Source organism: Myotis brandtii, unplaced genomic scaffold (assembly GCF_000412655.1).
Source record: "Myotis brandtii unplaced genomic scaffold, ASM41265v1 scaffold63, whole genome shotgun sequence".
NCBI classification, from domain to species: Eukaryota; Metazoa; Chordata; class Mammalia; order Chiroptera; family Vespertilionidae; genus Myotis; species Myotis brandtii.
In genome coordinates, this window is record NW_005370411.1 from 1,356,235 (window position 1) to 1,376,830 (window position 20,596).

Consider the following 20,596-nt stretch of genomic DNA (forward strand, 5'->3'; position numbering starts at 1 on the left):
CGCAAGAATCAAGTCAAAGATCTGAAATGCGAAGAAGCGAGAAACACCCAACCGGAAAAGCAAAATGAAAAAAGAATCCAAAAATACGAAGATAGTGTAAGGAGCCTTTGGGACAGCTTCAAGCGTACCAACATCCGAATTATAGGGGTGCCAGAAGAAGAGAGAGCGCAAGATATTGAAAACCTGTTTGAAGAAATAATGACAGAAAACTTCACCTACCTGTTGAAAGAAATAGACTTACAGGTCCAGGAAGTGCAGAGAACCCCAAACAAAAGGAATCCAAAGAGGACCACACCAAGACACATCATAATTAAAATGCCAAGAGCAAAAGACAAAGAGAGAATCTTAAAAGCAGCAAGAGAAAAAAAGTCAGTTACCTATAAGGGAGTACCCATACGACTGTCAGCTGATTTCTCAACAGAAACTTTGCAGGCCAGAAGGGAGTGGCAAGAAATATTCAAAGTGATGAATAGCAAGAACCTACAACCAAGATTACTTTATCCAGCAAAGCTATCATTCAGAATTGAAGGTCAGATAAAGAGCTTCACAGATAAGGAAAAGCTAAAGGAGTTCATCACCACCAAACCAGTATTATATGAAATGCTGAAAGGTATCCTTTAAGAAGAGGAAGAAGAAGAAAAAGGTAAAGATACAAATTATGAACAACAAATACACATCTATCAACAAGTGAATCTAAAAATCAAGTGAATAAATAATCTGGTGAACAGAAAGAAGAAAAAAAAAAAAAGAAAAACTTTAGACTTCAACTTAGAAGCCCAGTGCATGAAATTCGTGCACTGGGGGGTGGGGTCCCTCAGCCCAGCCTGGGCCTTCTCGCAGTCCGGGACCCCTCACTCCTTACTACTCCTTACCACTCAGCTCGCTGCTCCTTAGCCCTGCCGCGGAACTGGGAGGGGCTCCCGCCACCACCGCTGTGCTTGCCAGCCATGAGCCCAGCTTCTGGCTGAGCTGCACTCCCGCTGTGGAGTGAACTGACCACCAGGGGGAAGCTCCTGCCTTAAGCCTGCCCCCTGGTAGCCAGCCGGCTTCAAGCACAGTGATTTTTTTTTGTACTGTTTCTCTGACCCTGGGCTCAGCCTCGGTGTGTGCCAGCCACCCAGGTCTCATTGCTGTCTCTGCCCTCGAGTCCGGTCTGCCCACTGGGGGCTGCACCCCAGCCCTTCACTGCTATCATGCCCGCTGGGGTCCCATTACTTCTGTCTCTGTCCTTCTCCCTACCATTCTGTCTCCACTGTTTGCTAAATTAAGTCCACCTTCAGCTGTCTCAGTGCACAATTCTCGGACATGTTTGTGTTTTAAACAGAGAATCCTTGGTTGAATTATAGCTGTCCCACTTCATTGGGAAAGAACTGGAGATCCTCTCATGCCAACATGATGCTGACTTTATCACTTTTGGTTTTTTATTTTCTTTATGTCCTCATCTGATTTTGTATCAGAGATATAGAGGCTTCATAAAATGAGTTGGAGAGTATATACTTCTTTTTCTCTTTATTTTTTATTTTTGGATTTGTGTAGAATTGCGCTTATTTCTTCCTTAAATGCCAGATACAATATAGCAATGATATACCAACATCAGTATTTGGTGTGTGTGTTGAAGGAGTGAGGGGCGTGAATTATGAATTCAAGTGCTTGAATGATATAAGACCATTAAAGTTATATTTATTCTCCGGTCACTTTTGGTAATTTGTGACCAAATTTATTAATGTACTATCTAAGTTGTCAGATTTATTGGCATAATATTGTTTATAACATCCTCTCCTTATCCTTTTAATGTCTACAAGATCCATTTGATATATCTTCTTTCATTCCTGGTATTAGTAATTTATGTTTCCTCCCTCTCTTCTTGCTCAATCTTTTTAAAAGTTTATTGGTTTTATTAATTTTCTAAGAACTTCTGGCATTTTAAATTTCCTTTTTTGTCATTATTCTCTCCTCTTGATTTATTATGAACTGTGTCTACTCCCTTGTATTTCATTGTCTCTTTTTCAGATGGAAGTGGAAAACATCGATTTTATCCCTTTTCTAATATAAGCATTTGAAGCAATACATATTCTCTAAGGATTTAGCTACATGTCACAAATTTCAATAACTTTTTTTTATTATCTAGGTCAAAGTATTTTCTAACTTACCTTGTGAATTCTTCTTTGACCCTTGGAATCTTTAGTAGTATATTATTTAATTTCCCAAATAATTGGGAAATTTGTATGTATCTTTTGTTATAGATTTTTAATTTAATTCCACTTGATCAAACAACGTTCTATATGATTTCACCCTTCAAAATACGTGGCCCAGTGTATATGGTCTAACTTGGTTTGTGTTTCATCTATGATTGTGGATTTCTTTGTATTTCCCTTTAATACTGTCATATTTTGCTTTATGTGTTTAGAACAGTGATGGCGAACCTATGACACGCGTGTCAGAGGTGACACGCGAACTCATTTTTTTGGTTGATTTTTCTTTGTTAAATGGCATTTAAATATATAAAATAAATATCAAAAATATAAATCTTTGTTTTACTATGGTTGCAAATATCAAAAAATTTCTATATGTGACACGGCACCAGAGTTAAGTTAGGGTTTTTCAAAATGCTGACACGCCGGAGAGAAACAGTTCACCATCACTGGTTTAGAAGCTTGTTTTTTAGATACAAACACACTTAAAATTGTTTTGTCTTCTTGATTAATTGACCATTTTATAATTTTACTGCCTTTCTTTTTCTTTGATGATACCCTTCATCTTTTAAAGCTACTTTGTCTGATAGTAGTATAGCCATGCCAGCTTTCTTTCACTTACACGTAAGCATGTTTCCTTCCATCCTTTCACTTTCAGGTAATGTGTTCAAACTGTGTTTCTTATAAACATCATGTAGCTATCTTTCTTTTTCTTTTTATCTATTCTGACATTCTCTGCTCCAGAATAAGTTCCAGCTGGACTAATAGAAATGTAAAAATTACACTATTACAGCAGCAGAAGAAACTATGGGAGATTTTTAAAAATAATTTTGGGGCAACAGAGGGTCTTTCTAACTATAACACAAAATCCAGAATCCTACACACACACAAAAGGAAAGAAGGGAGGAAGGAGAGAGAGAGAGAGAGAGAGAGAGAGAGAGAGAGAGAGAGAGAGAGAGAGAATATGAATATGAATGACTATGACTCCATAAAAAGTTTTGAATTGCAAAATGGGCCATAAGCAGTCAAAGGCAAATAACAGACAAGAAAAACTATTTGTATTTCATGTCATAGCTACAAGACTTATTTCCTTACTACTTAAACCTTTTCTACAAATCAATAAGAAAATAAAGACAATAGAAAAATGGGGACATGATATGCCAAACTTGTTCATAAAAAAGGAATTATAAACATTTTGAATATATAGATTCTTGACTTTTCTCAGAACAATGTAAGTAAACACATTCTCATAGTACTTTTTACCTATCACTGAAAACACTCGTATACAATGTTGTTTAAGTGTGAATTGATACCATTTTTAAGGGAAGGCAGTTCTGTAGATAATAGCTATCTGTCAGAATAGCAATTTATATATCCTTTGACCCAGTAATTCCATTTCTCAAATTTATCTAGTAGACATACTGGCCCATTTACAAAATGTTCTGCAGTTTATTCATCACAGCATTGTTTATAGTTGTAAAATTGGCAACAACATAAATATATGTCAGTTGAATCCAGTTAGATAAATTATGATATATAGCACTAAAAGAGAATATTCCACAATAGTTAAAATAATGAAGAAACTGCTCTATATGTACTGATAATGAATAGTCTCCAAGATACGAAATGAAGTAAAAAGCAAAACGTATAAAAAGTGAGAATAGTCTGCTACTATTTGTATAAATAATCTATATATATAAAAGCCCAGCAACTGGAACGGCGGAATGACCAGAGTGACCAGAACAACTGGTGGCTATGATGTGCACTGTGGCAGCCAACCAGCCTGATCTGGGCCCCAATGCCCCCCATCCCCACCAACCTGGCCCCCAATAGGTCCCCAACACCCCGATCAGGGGCGGGGTTAGCCAGCCAACCACCTGCGGCCCCTCCCCCCACCGGCCCAGTCCTATGGGCCCCCATCGGGGCGGGCCGGCCGGGCCCCACCCGTGCACGAATTTGTGCACCAGGCCTCTAGTTCTATATAATAAAAGCCTAATAAGAAAATCGACTGAATGGTGGAACAACTGGTCGCTATGACATGCACTGACCACCAGGGGGCAGACACTCAATGCAGGAGCTGCCTGCAGGCCCTAGGCCAGCCAGGGCGGGTGCCAGCAGGGGCCCCCCAATTGCCCCACTGGTCACCCCACAGATCGGCCCTGATCACCAGCCAGGCCTAGGGACCCTACCCATGCACCAATTTCATGCACCGGGCCTCTAGTCATATATAATAACTATTTACAAACATATAAAATATTTCTAAAAAGACTCCATATAATGGATGCTATGGGTTGCCTCTTCTAGGGAGGACAAGTGAATGGCCTGGGACAAAGGTGAGAGGGAGATCCTTTTACTGCACACCATTTTGTGTCTTCTGAGTTTTGAACTGCTTAAATGAATTATCTATTCAAAACAGGGAGAAATGTTTCATACACTGTAACAAGTAAAAACATCTTCTTAAAATATTTAGCTTATTACTTATAATACTGTGACTAAAAACTAAAATTTGGATGCAGTTCATCTTCCTCCTACTTCTAGTTTTCCTTCTTTGTGTTGACCGAAAAACAAAATAAACTAGTTGACCGTTTTGTAGGTGCAGCTCAGTAACAGCTTAATGAGCCCCCAGATCCACTTCTCTTGTCTTTGTTTTAAAACTCCAACCAGAAGGCTTGGAAGAAGTATTTTTTAAATTCTCATATCACTCAAATATGCCTGACAGTTTATGTCTTTAAAAGTTTATGTATGTGTGGTATAGAAAGAAGTGATTGGAAAACAATTTTAGTGACTTTCAATTTTAATGAATTAGGGGGAAATGATCATAAGGCTGGAAGTCTGATGAAAGTCTTATTTTCTATTTCAGATATTAAGCACCGCCGAATACCAATCTTATTCTTTGCAAACAAAATGGACCTTAGAGATGCAGTGACATCTGTAAAAGTGTCTCAGTTGCTGTGTTTAGAGAACATCAAAGATAAGCCATGGCACATTTGGTAAAGTTGTAGATTTATTTTTCATTTTATCATTTTGAAAAAATCTCCAACCTTCAGTGTTTCTTTTCCAAACTCATTTTATAAGTGATCTAACTTGGTAGGATGTAAGCTAAGGATTTTGTTTTATAGAATGTGGCGTTGCAGGTATTTATGAACCTATTACTATTAAAACCTTTCAAATCTTTTTGGGGATAGAAAAATATAAATAACTCTTTAAAAGAATAAACAGCCTACTCACTCACCAACTTCAGCCATGCTGATTTCTTCTGTACACTGAATTAGCCAGCTACACTCCCATCTCAAGGCATTTCCACTTGTTACTCCCTTTGTCTAAATCATTCTACAAAATAATGTAATTGGCTTGCTGCTGCAGTCCCTTCAGGAGAGGGACTTCCCCTCATAATTGTCTAAAATATCACTGCCTTACCCTGCCTCGCTTTTTCCTTATTAATTTGCTTTTTCTGTTGTCATGTGACCTGTTTTTCTTGTTTTCTGTTTTATAGTCTGTCTTCTTACACTAGTGCATTAGCACCATGAGACTGGGGTTTTATTTTCACTCTGCAACCCCTGTAATAATAGTACATGGTACTTAGTAGGTTCACAATAAATATTGTTTATATGAATAAATATAAATGGAAATACTAACTTTATTTGAACATACTAATAAGGTTGAAATCATAAATAGTATCTGAACTTATTTTACATTGTTTGTTAGATAGTATTTTTTTTTAGTGCCTGCTACTACCTGTCATTAAGCTCCCTCTATCCACCACCTACCTCCCCACCACTGCAAGATTCCCTTCTCCCTTTTTATAAGATAGTATCTATGGAAAAGGCTGCACACAGAGGCGGAGAAATCCACTGCCTTTAGAAGAAGAAACAGACTATAAAGTGAAGAGTTAATAGAGCTCAGAGAAGAACGTGAAGAGCTAACCTTGGTGCTGAAAGAGTAATAGTATAGAAGAGAGCTGAGAAAACCCTTGAAACTCCTCAGTATTCACGACCTCTACCCAGGAGTGAAACACTGCATATCTCAGTTAAACCCTCCTTACTCCAGAATCAGAAGAAAAGTTAGTGTGTCCTAAATGCTTCTTCACTTGGAATTTGAGGTTCTGTGGTATTTTGTTGATAAAGAGAGGAGGGATTTGGGGGTAGAGAAATATCGTAAGATGTAACCTTTGCTTTTCTCTATATCATTTAGGTAAATCATATCTAAATTGATAATATCTAAAGTAGAATAAATTTTCATTTTTCCATTGTATTAAGTATTGTGAGTGCTTTGATAGAAAGCATAACATTCAAAAACATGGGTGTAATTAGTAAAAGATGCAGTCCTACTTTTATTTTTGAAGTAGAAGTTAATTTTGCAAGTGGAAAAATCTCTACTTAAAATAATTAGTCCTTGAAATTTAAAAAATTTATTCAGTTGTGACATCTAAATATTTTTCAGTGAGATACAAATATCCTGATGCTATAAAGATGTGGAATATTATATTTCCAGTTGCTGTGTTTTCTGTATAATTTATAGGAGAATGCCAAGTATTTCTTTAAATTTGCCTATAATTTTGACTTCTTAATTCAAACTGGACATTTTACTACGTTTTAATTACTGCTTCATTTGTTTTAAGTGTTTTTATGTTTTTGCAATATTTTTTAAACGATGTATAAAATTGAAAATATATTTATCCTTCTCTTACAATTTTAGAGATAAAGGTAATGTACAGTGATGTAGAGATAAAATATTGCATCTCACCTTCGGTACAAGTAAATTTACTGGCAATAAAAGTTTATAGAGATGTCTAGTCAACTCTGATTTTCAGGATCTGATTGCAGTATTGTTCTTCCTGTGTATTCTTTGACTCAGTCCCTGCTGTGATATGTGTAGAGTTTTGCTTATTTACTACCTTGTAAGAGAGACAGATAATAAAAGAGGTAAATAAATGTATAAAATGTCAGCTGGGAAAGGTGAGAAAAAGAAAGTAGGACAATAAGATAAAAATGATAAGAGATACTCCCTCTCTGGAATCTAATTGAAGTCAGGGAGCAGTTCACACAGGTGTGGAGGAACAGCTTTCCAGGTGGACAGCCAGCAAGTGGCTCTTGGATGAGGATGTACCTGGTGTATTTCAGGAATAGCAAGAAGTCCAAGCTGACTGAAGCAAGAGATCTAGGGCCTTGCTGGACGTGGTGAAGACTTTGCTTTTATTTAGTTACAGGTCTTATCATTTATTTGAAAAGAAAGTAAAATTCAAACCGTTGGAAATTAGTAGGAAAAGATGCAGGGTTTTAGTAAGGTAGTGACTCCTCCACCAAAAGGGAAGGATTTCCTCATTGTTACTTATTTGATACTGTAGTCTTACTTGGGACTATAGGTGTGTGATAAAATCAATACATTGATCTTTTTTTATATAAATATTTTAGTTACTGATGTTTTGCTGTTGATATGGGTAATCCACAGTTTGCTTTGAATAATTTTGTATCATGCTGTTTGTTTCTGTCTTCCTATTTTAAAATATGTCATATTCTTAATCTAATAAGTAATTCCTTAGAAGAAATTTCTGATTTGATTAGAATCAAATTAACTCCTTTAGGTTATTTAGTACATTTTAAAATCATGCTTCAGCACACTAAAAGAAACCCTAATTCAGAAAATCTAATTTATATACTAATTGCTATTATATGATTACATTTTGAAAGAAAATAACTACTAGATCAGTAAAATGTTATGAGAAACTATCCGTCTGTGTCTTGGAAAAAATTGATACTCAAAAAATCCTTTGTATTTTATTCTCTTAGTTTATAATTTAATTATAATTATTTATAAAATATCACAATAAGGATTTAAGTTCATTCTAAGACCGTGAAAAGACCCCTGTTTTATATACATATCTCAAATATTTAATTTCCTTAATAACCATATGAAGTCAATTATAATATCTCCCCATTTTACAGATGCTAAAACTGAAGACAGCAGAATTAAATAACCTATTTAGGTTCCTGAAACCAATAAGTAAAAAACTTATTGAAATCTACTGGGATTTTTTTTTTATTTCTACCAGTTTACCAAAGTTATAATTACAGGTTTATACTCTATAGATATAAAACTCCATTTCAAAAAAAGTCACTGCATCCTGTGGCTAAATTACAACCTAAGTCAAGCATTTCTAATAAATAACTGCTCTTGAGTCATTGGGGCTGGGCAAGATAGGAAGGGGGACTCTATAAAACTTTTCCACCACTGGAAAAATTACTCAAAGTAATGTCAGTCTGAGTACTGTTTCTAAAATAACTTTTTATTGATACACTTTTCCAAATGTCATAAAAATTATGTCAATATAAGTTATGGATAATTTTCTTGCTCCAAGATGCTCAGACTTTTGTTTTTTTATATACATTCAGTTTCATTGCTTAACCAGTTTTGCTCAGATATGTGTTACTAGAATATATTGATTTGCCACATGGAAAATTTGCAATTATTTATTTTTATAGTTCTACGATGTAATGAAATAGATATGTTTCTTGTGGATTTTATTTCAGTGCTAGTGATGCCATAAAAGGAGAAGGATTGCAAGAAGGTGTAGACTGGCTTCAAGGTACATCACAAAATACTGTCCATCTTCAGCCTGTATTTCCTTTCCATTGACATTTTTCTTTCCTTTTATAACATTTTATTTTTATTATATCACTGCCTTTTTCTCCTCTTGTTTCCATTTATTTCTGCTATCAGAAAATACACTACAGTAAGTATCCAATATCTTGCTCCATTTACTTCTATTACATTTTTCTAAAGGATTTATTTAAAGTGTTTGCTTTTTACAGTCAATATAGTGACAACTGTAGAAATATTTTTAATTTATAGCAATAAATTTCTAAGAGATCTGATAATGGAAGCACATTTGAAGTTTGGGACAAATGTTAGCCTTACTGTCAATAATTAAAATAAGTCTGCATGGCATATATTTAAAGAATGCCCTACTCCATAAATATCTTAATCCTATATAATAAAACCCTAATATGCAAATCGACTGGACAGCTGAATGTCTGGTCGCTATGATGCACACTGACCACCAGGGGGCAGACGCTCGATGCAGGAGCTGCCCTCTGGTGGTAAGTGCACTCCCACAGGGGGAATGCCACTCAGACAGAAGCCAGGCTTATGGCTGGAAAGCACAGTGGTGGTGGCGGGAGCCTCTCCTGCCTCCGCGGCAACTCTAAGGAGCAGCGAGCCAAGTGGTAAGGAGCAGCGAGCAGGCAGGGCAGTAAGGAGCGAGGGGTCCTGGACTGCGAGAGGGATTCTGGACTTCGAGAGGGCACAGGCAGGGCTGAGGGGGACCTCCTCGTGCACCGGGCCTCTAGTTCATATATAACATTTACGCAACTTTTAACACTCATATTGAGAATTGTAAATACTGGTATTCTATTGATTTGTATATAGCAGCTGTATTTGTTATTCATCAAAAATAGCTATCATATGTTGGTACAAGCTTACTATATCGGGAATAAATTAAGATATATTATTTTAAGGCAGGGGATGGGGGTTAGAAATCAACCAAAGGACTTGTATGCATGCATATTAGCATAACCAATGGAGACAGACACTGGGGTGGTGAGGGCTTGCCCTCAGGGGATGGGAGTGGCAGGGGGGAGGGAAGCTCAATCCGGGGAAAAAAGAGACATGTAATACTTTAAACAATAAAAAAATAAATAAAAAGATACAGTATTTTTCCTAAGTTTACATTGTCTACTAGTTACAGGAATCGCTGGAAGCACAGTGGCCCACAAAGAGCAGTAAAAATGAATGGAACCGAGTTCTTTAGGTTTCAGGACACTGAGAGTCAGGCCAAGAAATTTTTGCTCATGAGCAGAACAACTAAGGATCATTCCTATTAGGCATCTCCCTGCTCTTAATAAGGGTGAACAACAATATATTATAAATTCAGGTTTTAGTCTTGGGCTGTCAACTCTTTCTACACTAACCTTTTTTTAAATTCTCACTTGAGGGTATGTTTTTATTGTTTTAGAGAGACAGGAAGGGAAAGAGAGAGAGAGAAACATCGATGTGAGAGAGAAACATTGATTAGTTGCCTCCCATACACACCCAGGCTGGGGATTGAACCCACAACCTAGGTATGTGCCTTGACCAGGAATGGAACCTGCAACCTTTTGGTGCATGGCACAATGCTCCAACCAACTGAGCCACCAGGCTAGGGCTAAACTAACATTTTGATTACAGTTATGTGTGATTCTTTTTCCTCTTCTGCATGTCATGTTGGATCTTTGAACCAAATATTAAGTTTATGTCTGGACAAGCTTACTATATCAGGGAATAAATGAAGATATATTTAGCTGCTTACCCATACAATGACATAATATTTCTTTGGTTCAAAGTACTAAGTGTACATCTGATAAATATTTTTCATGTGTTAGTAAAATATGGTATTTTAATTAACTGCACAGACTATTATCGGTTTTTCTCATTTGTAGCCATCATGACAGTTACCATTAAAGTGCAAAGAACACCCTGGCCAGTGTGGCTCAGTTGGTTGGAGCATCGTCCTGTACACCAAAAAGTTGCCAGTTTGATTCCCAGTCAGGGCACATACCCAGGTTTTGGGTTCAATCCCATGTTGGGATGCATGTGGGAGGTAACCAATCGATCTCTCTCTCCCTCTCTCTCTCTCTCTCCCCCTCCCGCCTCCCTCCTCTCTCTCTCTCTCTCTCTCTCTTTTCTTCCCTCCTTTCCTCCTTCCCTTTCTCTCTAAAAAAAAAATCAATAAAAAAGAAATAAACTAAGAAAGTTAAAACATTAAAAAATAAACTGCAAAGAACATTCTAGTCATAATTGTATAATTAAGTAAAACTTAATTGAGAACCTCTAGTGATTCTAGAATAACTACTAGAATTTTTCTGTGAACACACCAACTTAGTTTCTTGGATTGTGGTAATTTTATTAGTGAAAGTTAAGGAACTGATTCCCACATAAGCATAGATTGCAGAGGAACATTCCAGAAAAGACACCAAAAGCATATTTTCAGCCTTGATTCTTATTTACAAGTGCTTATTATTGCTCACAGTGAAGATATAGCATGGATCAAACTCAACTATTGTTCATAAAGTAATTCAAAGCACAGTAACCACTAAAAATAGGTTGATATAGTCATCTGAATTTTACATCACAGCCCTCCACTCTATCATAGTTCTCTCTTCCCTTTATTTTTATTTTTATTTTTATTTTTTATTTTGTAACTGAGGCCACTAGGTGTCAGTAACAATCCAACATCACTGTGCCACTTGCCAACTCTGGTCTTGTCACCTAATTTTTGTGTCTGACTTTACTGATTCGTTATCTTTGCATCTTACTTCCCAAGTCTTTGTAAAGAGAGTATGTTGTTGGAAATACTTTTGTGCCCTTGTGTTGCCATATTTTTTTTATGTAACTGTTACAACAGTTTTCTGCAAGGTTAGCTAGTTGTCCCAATTTTATGTAGGCATCATGGAATAGTAGTTAAAAAGCAGTTGGGCCCTGACCGGTTTGACTCAGTGGATAGAGCGTCGGCCTGCGGGCTGAAGGGTCCCAGGTTCGATTCTGGCCAAGGGCATGTACCTCGGTTGCGGGTACATCCCCAATAGGGGCTGTGCAGGAGGCAGCTGATCGATGTGTTGGTAAATGTTTCCCTCCACGACCTGCGTGGTTCAGGGTTCAGGATCTGGAAGAAGAGCCGCACACAAATGAAAGAGAAAAGACACGAGATAATTTGGGAATATTGAGGGCCAGGCAGGTAAGTCCAACTCGCCAGGCACAGGAAGATCCACGGAGACTAAAGAGAGCTAGAGAGTTCTGAACGCTGTCTCCGTGTAAAACATTCTTCACCGACTCCGTCCACACCTTTGGGAACCCCTGGACCCCTGGGGCTGGACCCCGACATCGATGTTTCTCTCTCATCGATGTTTCTAACTCTCTATCCCTCTCCCTTCCTCTCTGTAAAAAATCAATAAAATATATTAAAAAGAAAAAAAAGCAGTTGGGCTTTTGAGTGTAGAGATTCATCCCACTACTTATTATTAACTAACATCTCTTTTGAAGATGTCTTCATTTGTAAAATTAAAAAAATAAATGTAAAAATTGTGGTACAGATTTAATGAAACACTGTATGTGTTAAAATCACTGCCGTTAGAAAACACTCAGTAAATGTTAAATGTACCCTTTTACCTAAATGCTCTATTTAATAACGAAGGAAACTTTGTACATAGATTAAAAAGTATGTTGGTTTGGTTTTGAATAGATCTTCTGTTCATATTTCTTATGTAATAGCAAATAGTTTGCAATTTGATGCTCCTATCTCTCTGGATTCAAAAAAAGGCAAAAACCTATTTTATAAAATAGCTAACAGCATACAAGAGACTTGTCTGTGCCTTTAACTAACTTATTAGCCAAAAGTTTTTATGTAAATCTATCTGTGAAAGATATTCTGAGTTTATCTCTTCATTTTGCTTACAAAATTGTAAAATTTCCTAGCATTATAAACAAGAAGGCCCTTGGACCAATTTCTTTCCTTTTTCTTTTTTTTGTTTTTTTGTTTTGAAAATTGACTTTTCTATTTTGTTGTTTTGTTTTGTTTTTAATTCTTTATTGTTGAAAATATTACGTATGTCTTCTTTTTTCCCATTGACCTCTCCCAGCCCGCTCCTGCCTCCCAGCACAGACCCTCACGCCCCTACTGCCTGTGTCCATAGTAATGCTCATATGCATGCATACAAGTCCTTTGGTTGCTTTCTTATCCCTCCCCCTCCCCCACCTTCCCTCTGAGGTTGGATGGTCTGTTCGATGCTTCTATATCTCCAGATCTATTTTTCATTAGTTTATGTTGTTCATTATATTCCACAAATGAGTGGGATTATGTGATATTTATATCTTTCTCTGACTGGCTTATTTCGCTTAGCATAGTTTTATTATTTAGAGTTTAAGGCTGAAATTTTGGAGATAGAATATTAAATGAAACATTTTGTGCCATGATTCCATTCTTTTTCGGAAGGATTCACAATGATTTGTTATGTATTGCAGCCCAAAGACAAGAATCCCTGAGTAGACTATGAAGTATTTTTAAAAACCAACAGAGAATATATAGAAACTATTGCAGAGATATAAGTTGTTTTCTAGCTCTGAAACTTTGAAGTGAGATATAAAAAGAAATTCTCCCATGTGACTAAGGAAACTTACTCATTTTATTACTAGAGGCCCAGTGCACAAAATTCGTGCACTGGGGGGGTGGGGGGGAGTGTCCCTCAGCCCAGCCTGCACCCTCTCAATCTGGGACCCTTCAGGGGATGTCCGACTGCCAGTGTAGGCCCGATCCCTGCGGGCCTACACTGGCAGTCAGACATCCCTCTCACAATCTGGGACTGCTGGCTCCTAACCACTGGCCTGCCTGCCAGCCCGATCGCCCCCTAACCACTCCCCTGCAGGCCTGATTGACACCTAACTGCTCCCCTGCCGGCCCAGTCACCCCCAACTGCCCTCCCCTGCCAGCCATCTTGTGGTGGCCATCTGTGACAATGTGGCAGCAGCCATCTTGTGATGACATGGGGTGGCCATATTGTGAAGGTGTGAGGGCCACCTAGGCTTTTATTAATATAGATCTGTATGGGAAAGGTTTATGCTTTCAGGTTTTAATAAAACACATAAACTACTCATATGGTGTTCCAGTGACACAACTTACATCTCCTCCTCAAATGTCACTAACAGTTAAGGGACTTTTGTTTAAAGACATTAACCCACAAGGACAAAAGGAATGGGAATGACAAAAATGGCAACCAAAATAGAACAAAAAACAATGGCACCCAGATTTTGGAAGCTAGATATCTGATGAATGTTGATCCGATCTGATAAATAATGAATGACCTAACAGACTTAAAGACCTTTTCTCTTAACAGAGAAAGCTGAATTCTAAGCCAGCACTGAGGAAAGCTGGGAGGCTAATTTACATTGCAGATCCCCACAAAGGCTCGATATTGTTAGAAATTGGAAATTAGAGGGGTAGGGCTGAAAAGAGAACACACAGTCTTACATCCTTATCCCAAAAGAAGGTTGAAGGTTCATTCTCTGCAGAGCATCAAACAGAGTGTCTCTGGACTGGAGAACAGCAAGCACAACTGTGTGTGGTAGTGCTGAACTGAAAATGAGTAACTGAAAGTTTTCATACCAAATATTATAACCCTCTTCTACCTTCTGTTTCCCCCAGGAGACACTGGTGGTAGGCAGGAGATACAAAGTCATCTTTGAGGAATCAGACCAGCCTAAGAGAAAAGAGCTAGTGGTATTAACATCAGAGATTCCCAAGGAAATGGCTTAGCTAGATACTCTAGAATGAAGGCCACATTTGACAAGCCTAACATGCGTATCACAATTCCAGTTCAGCTTTACAGTGTTGGTTTACACGTATGAAGGATGGCAAAGGATCACCAGGCATTTGAGGACCAAAACATGAATAAATTAGAATTTATTTAGGGGAACATTTCAAAAACCTAGTAGAGTATGCATTAGCTGATTTTTCTCAGTGGTTAGAGCGTTGGCCTGTGGCCTGGCTGCGGGTTCAATGCCAGTCAAGGACATGTTCCTCAGTTGTAGGCTCAATCCAGACCCCAGTCGGGGTGCATGTGGAAGGCAACCAATCGATGTGTCTCTTTCACATCGATGTTTCTCTCTCTCTGTCTCCCAGTCACTCCCACTCTCTGAAAAATCAATGGAAAAAATATCCTCGGGTGAGGATTAACAAAACAAAAAAAAAAACTTGTAGCATATCAAGAACAAAGAACCTAAAAATGAGTTTTTAGGAATAATAGAATAGAAATTGAAACCCCAATTAAAAGAAGATAAAATAGAGGCACTCTCTCAGAAAATAGAGCAAAAAGAGAAAGAATAGAAAATTGGAAAGAAAAGAAAGTAAGGGGTCATGTTTAGGAGGCTTAATATCCAAGTAATAGGAATTTCAGAAAAAGAGAACAGAAAATAGAGGGGAGAAAAATCAACAAACAGTATTTTCAAGAACTAAATATGAGTTTTTAGTTAAAAGTCCTTTTGAAAGCTCAATGTAGTGGATGAAAATATCCTCAATATAGTGGATTTAAACTGTAGATAAGAAAGTAAGGGGTCATGTTTAGGATGCTTAATATCCAAGTAATAGGAATTTCAGAAAAAGAGAACAGAAAATAGAGGGGAGAAAAATCAACAAACAGTATTTTCAAGAACTAAATATGAGTTTTTAGTTAAAAGTCCTTTTGAAAGCTCAATGTAGTGGATGAAAATATCCTCAATATAGTGGATTTAAACTGTAGAGTAATGGGATTGAAGTGGTATTAGGTACATAAAAAAAACAGAGAGGCAGAGCTGGAGATAAGGAACAATTATTAACTCCAGGGAAAACAAAATGTAGTTGAAGACAGGAAAAGTAACCAAGGTATGCTACCATGGCACATCATTAATAACAGTCAACACTGAAGACAATGGGAGAGTCTACAAACTTCATGAGAAGAAAAGGAGGTTTCGTGAAAGGATAAGGATACAGAATAGCATCAAACTTTTTCAATAGCAACCCTTGGAAGCTGTAATATGATTGGGCAGTGCCTGGAACAGTCAAAAGAGAAAATGGAATTGTGTTCTCAGGCTGTATCAGTGTATTGTGACTGTAGAATTAAAACATCTTCAGCCATGCAAAGTCTTAAGAATTTACTTTCTGTACCTTTTACTAAGGTAGCCACTGAGAGGAGGAGTACTCAAAAACAAGGGAGTAAACCAAGGGAAAAAGGGGGCGGAGGGTCCTGAAAGAGGAAATTAAGCACAAGGGCGGGGTGGGGGGGGGAGGGGGAATCCCCTGGATGAGAGTGGAGATCCTAGAGCAGGGGTGGGCAAACTTTTTGACTCCAGGGCCACAATGGGTTCTTAAACTGGACCGGAGGGCCTGAACAAAAGCATGGATGGAGTGTTTGTGTGAACTAATATAAATTCAAAGTAAACATCATTACATAAAAGGGTACGGTCTTTTTTTTTTTTTTAGTTTTATTCATTTCAAACGGGCCGGCCCACGGGCCATAGTTTGCCCACGGCTGTCCTAGAGTGATAGTGAAAGATCTCTTGTGAAAATAACTGGGCAAGCAGAGAAAACTGGTCCAGATTAGAGAGTTTGGGAAGGCTGTAGTGAAATTGATGCACTCTGTACTGTGCTTCATAATAATAAGGATTTAAACAGTGTAGAGTAATGGGATTGAAGTGGTATTAGGTACATAAAAAAGCAGAGAGGCAGAGCTGGAGATAAGGAACAATTATTAACTCCAGGGAAAACAAAATGTAGTTGAAGACAGGAAAAGTAACCAAGGTATGCTACCTGTCTCAGCTGTGATCAGCACTTACAGACTCATTATATTGATGATGACTACATTACTTTGTTAGGAGGATGGGAGTATTGAAAGCATTATATGGGTTGCAGATAGCAGCATAGAGATACTTAACCCTTTGAGTGCCAACCAATATCCTAGGAACTATGCTAAAATTGCCAAGGCTTTTTTGCTGATTTTACAGCAGTTTAGGAAAAAAATTATGAATCGCAAGTAAATGAAGTTACATATTCAAAAACTTAAGGAAACCTTTACTACATTGACATATTTAGCAATATCATCATCACTAATAAAAGCAGACTTAGAACTGGATGCCATTTTGAAGCTTTTAAGAACCGAGGCCTCATATTAAATGGAAGAAACTGGTATTTCAACAAGTAATACAAATATTATTTAGAGAGAGAGGTAATGACCTAAAAGGGAGTTGGAAGTAGTTGCCTATGAAAGGGACGGAAATGAGGCAAGGGACTGCTAATTTTTACACATCATGTAAAACTAGTTAACTGGCTCTATGCATATACAACTGTGACGAAAATAAAAACTATAGTATGATTTGTGCTTTTTTTAAAAAACAATGTACATAGATTTCTACTGTGTTATAGATTTGTCTCAGGTTATGTTAAATAGATTATGTCCTGTAGAGACTGATAATGTCTTTCTGTTTTTGTTATCAGATCAGATCCAAGCTGTGAAGACATGAAAAGATAGTATTTGGAAACCTCAACAATTGTCAATTCAAGGAATATATCTTAAGGCAAACTAAATACATTAATATTTTTAAAGATGTTGGTGCATCTAAGAATACTTTATAATCTGCTTGCATTTATGGACTCTGAATAAAGTTTATAAGAATATAAGACTTCATGTATGCTAATCTGGCCATTAATTATATGAAAATAAATCCTCAGAAAGGATCCCCAGAATATCAACCTCTTGGTAAAGGTCTACACTTATTTGTAATGAGAATGTTAAAATCCATCTCAATATCTCATCGTGAATTATGATATCTTTAATGTACTTTTTAATAGTCTTCAAAAAAGCTTACAGTATGACTGCAATGGGATTGTACTTGTGAAAAAGAACTTTAAATATTTATAAGAGACCATGGGTGATAAATGTATATTAGATTTTTACTATATGTCACCATCAATAAAACATAAAATGTAATGTACCAACTAGTGTGCTTTGTTTATGCTGAAATAATGCTGTGTTAATATGGTATTTGGTGTTTTACTGTCAAATATTTGTCAACCTGAGACCAAGTTATGCTGAAGTTATTTATCCAGTGAATAAGTATTGGATAGCTCTACACCTGTAGTAGTCTGGCACCATCCTACGTAGTGGTGATAGAAGGTAAATTAAACATATTCCTTATCCTCAGAGAACTTAAAATTTAATGAGGCAGAATTTTAGAATTTTTTAATATATCATATATAATTTTTTATCTCATTGCTGAATGAAAGTATTTTATCCTAAGATTGAGTCATTAAAATTAATGTGCGATTCTTCAATAATTATAACTGACTTTCTTTAAAATTCCTCCAGTTTACTGTAGCACTTTGTTGAAATAGATTGTGACTGACCAAACTGTTTTGTTTTTTTTCTGAACAAAAACTGCTACATAAATGTTCTTTAGAATTTTAGACATATCTCAGGTATCCACAGTATGCAAATTGTATTATTCTCAAAACTTAGAGACCACTTAGAATTATGAACTCTAAATAGAAGCTTTGGTTTTAAATTAATCACTGGGAAACTGTAGAAAGCCGCGGTGTCAATTCTGGAAAATATTGCATATAAAGAAAAACTGGAATGTTTGATGTGTAACATCTTAAACATACTTAGCCGCGGAAATGATAAAAAACAGAGGCAAAAGGTGAGCATTAAAGATGTGACGTAACAACCTGTAGTGGTATGTTCAGAAATTTGAATAAAATAATTTTAAAACTACAGTAAAAGTTCTGTAATATACTTTCTCACAGTCCTGAAATCCCAGTGACTTGGAATTTGTCAAGTTCAAAGTTATCCAGGATATTCTACTGGTTCCGCATCTTCAGCTAGCTTGCCAGCCTTTCGTAAACTGTTCTGATGAGGATAAAAAGTGAGACTCATTAATTGAGTGGACTCACATATAAAAAGGACATTATGAAAACACTGAATGTGATTTAACAAAAAAACTAGTATTCTGTAACTATTTTAGGAGGATGCAGTACAGTAACAACACTAATAGTTATTACTCTGTGATCACTACATTTTGAGCAAAATATCTCACACATGATTTTGTATCACTTAATTCTCACAATAGCCTTATGTGATACGTTATATTATTTGTTTTATAGATAAGAAAACTGAAGCCTAAAGAAGTTAAGTCATTTGGTGAAGGTCACAGAGCTAGTAAATGGTGATACTGGGAATCAGAACCATTCTGTTTAAAGCAGATGATTCAAGAAACAAGAATATTACAGATATTAGAAATATAGAGGTGTCTGCCATAAAAATAGTTAAAAGTATTGAAAAGGTTCTCACTGTGGAAGGAGACCAGGATGGGGATGGGAGGTGGTCAGAGATAAGGGACTCGTTTTTTGTTTTTTTTCTTTTTGCTTGTTTTAAGTCTATTAACACTTCACATTTTAAATTGTCGGCATAAATGACTGATAAAAATGATTCTTAGGTTGATACTCAATTAATTGCTATCCCGCAGACTAACTCATACCTATGCAAATATTTAGACAAAAGAGAATATTTTTCCTTTGATTTCATGTTCTCCAAATATAAATATCAATTCTTACTCTAAACTTTTAAGTCAAGATTATGTAGAAGCAAGTTGGGCAACAATAGCCACATGATGCCATGTAAGTGTGTACTAGTATAAGCTGAGGTTATTGGGTTTGTATTTAACATGCAATTAAAATTTACTGCATTCTAAAGCTCAAGCAGGTGCTTTTTCATGTTTAGGCATCACTGTAACAAATTTTACTTTATAAGCTCTCCATTTCAATATAACACCTCATAACGTGTTCAAAACATCCTGTTATGTTTTTGCATTTAAATATTTATATATGGCCCTATTCAGCTTGTGCTTTGTAAATCATGAAAGGGCTGAGTTTTATATATTTGTTTTTCATTTATAGGTTGCCAGCTAAAAATTAGGAATTGTCTCCTGATTCCTCAAGTCATTTTTTTCCTTTGGAATTTTTGGCACACCACATTGTTATTTACGCTTGCAAATAGCTATGACAGATACATTCTGCATGTAACTCTCGTACATTTAAAATACTGTAGTATTTTAACTGACTTTGTACATATTTTCTGCTTTCTGATTATTCCCTCTTCTCAGTTGAAAAAATAAAAGTGATATTAAAATTTCACTTAAATGGATGTTAAAATAGGTTCTTATTTCTGTGCCTGAAAAAAAAATACTATAATGATTGGAAAAAGGTTATTGTACTTATTCTGTCTGGGAGAAAGCTGCCCCTCCTGCTCTCACCCTGATGCCAGATAATTCATTTCCTCTCCATATGTCCTCGATGCCTTTCAAGCTGCTGTCCAAGCACTGGAGCTCAGAGTGAGTGAGTCAAAGTAAGTTTGTGCTTGGGCCCTTTAATAGGAACTTCCTGGGACTCCATGAGCCTCTGTCTCCCTCAGCCTCAATTCCCACTGGTGTTTATAGCCAAAAATTATGGGGACTCCTCTTCCTGGCACTGAAACTCTGGACTTGGGGCCTGGTGTAGGGCTGGGACCCCTTCACTCCTCAGGAGGAATCTTCACAGCTGAGATAGCCCTCCTGATTTTTATCCACCACATGTGGGTGGGGGACAAGACTATTTCAGGTTTCCATCCCTCCTACCGTCTCAATGTGGCTTTTTTAACTCCCTTGTTGTAGGACTTCATTCAGCTAGGTTTCAGGAGTTTCTGAATGATGGTTGTTCTGTACATTAGCTGTAATTTTAATGCGGTTGTGGGAGGATGCAAGTACCACATTTACCTATGCCGCCCTCTTGACCAGAAGTCTAAAGCAGCGGTTCT

At 36.9% G+C, this 20,596-nt stretch overlaps 1 protein-coding gene across 4 annotated transcripts in view; it reads left to right on the top strand.

Moving 5' to 3' along the window:
- The window catches only part of ARL6 (ADP-ribosylation factor-like 6), a 47,345-nt gene extending 27,407 nt beyond the window's left edge, over positions 1-19,938 (top strand). For 2 of the 4 annotated variants that reach the window (XM_005880171.2, XM_014528320.1), the window contains exons 6-9: positions 5,053-5,182; positions 8,720-8,775; positions 8,910-8,922; positions 17,245-19,938. In XM_005880171.2, coding sequence (XP_005880233.1) covers positions 5,053-5,182; positions 8,720-8,775; positions 8,910-8,922; positions 17,245-17,278 — 233 coding nt within the window. In that variant the 3' untranslated portion in view covers positions 17,279-19,938. The remainder of the gene's footprint in view (positions 1-5,052; positions 5,183-8,719; positions 8,776-8,909; positions 8,923-17,244) is intronic. The other 2 variants (XM_005880172.2, XM_014528321.1) reach the window with 2 other exon arrangements.
- The last annotated feature ends 658 nt before the right edge of the window (positions 19,939-20,596 follow it).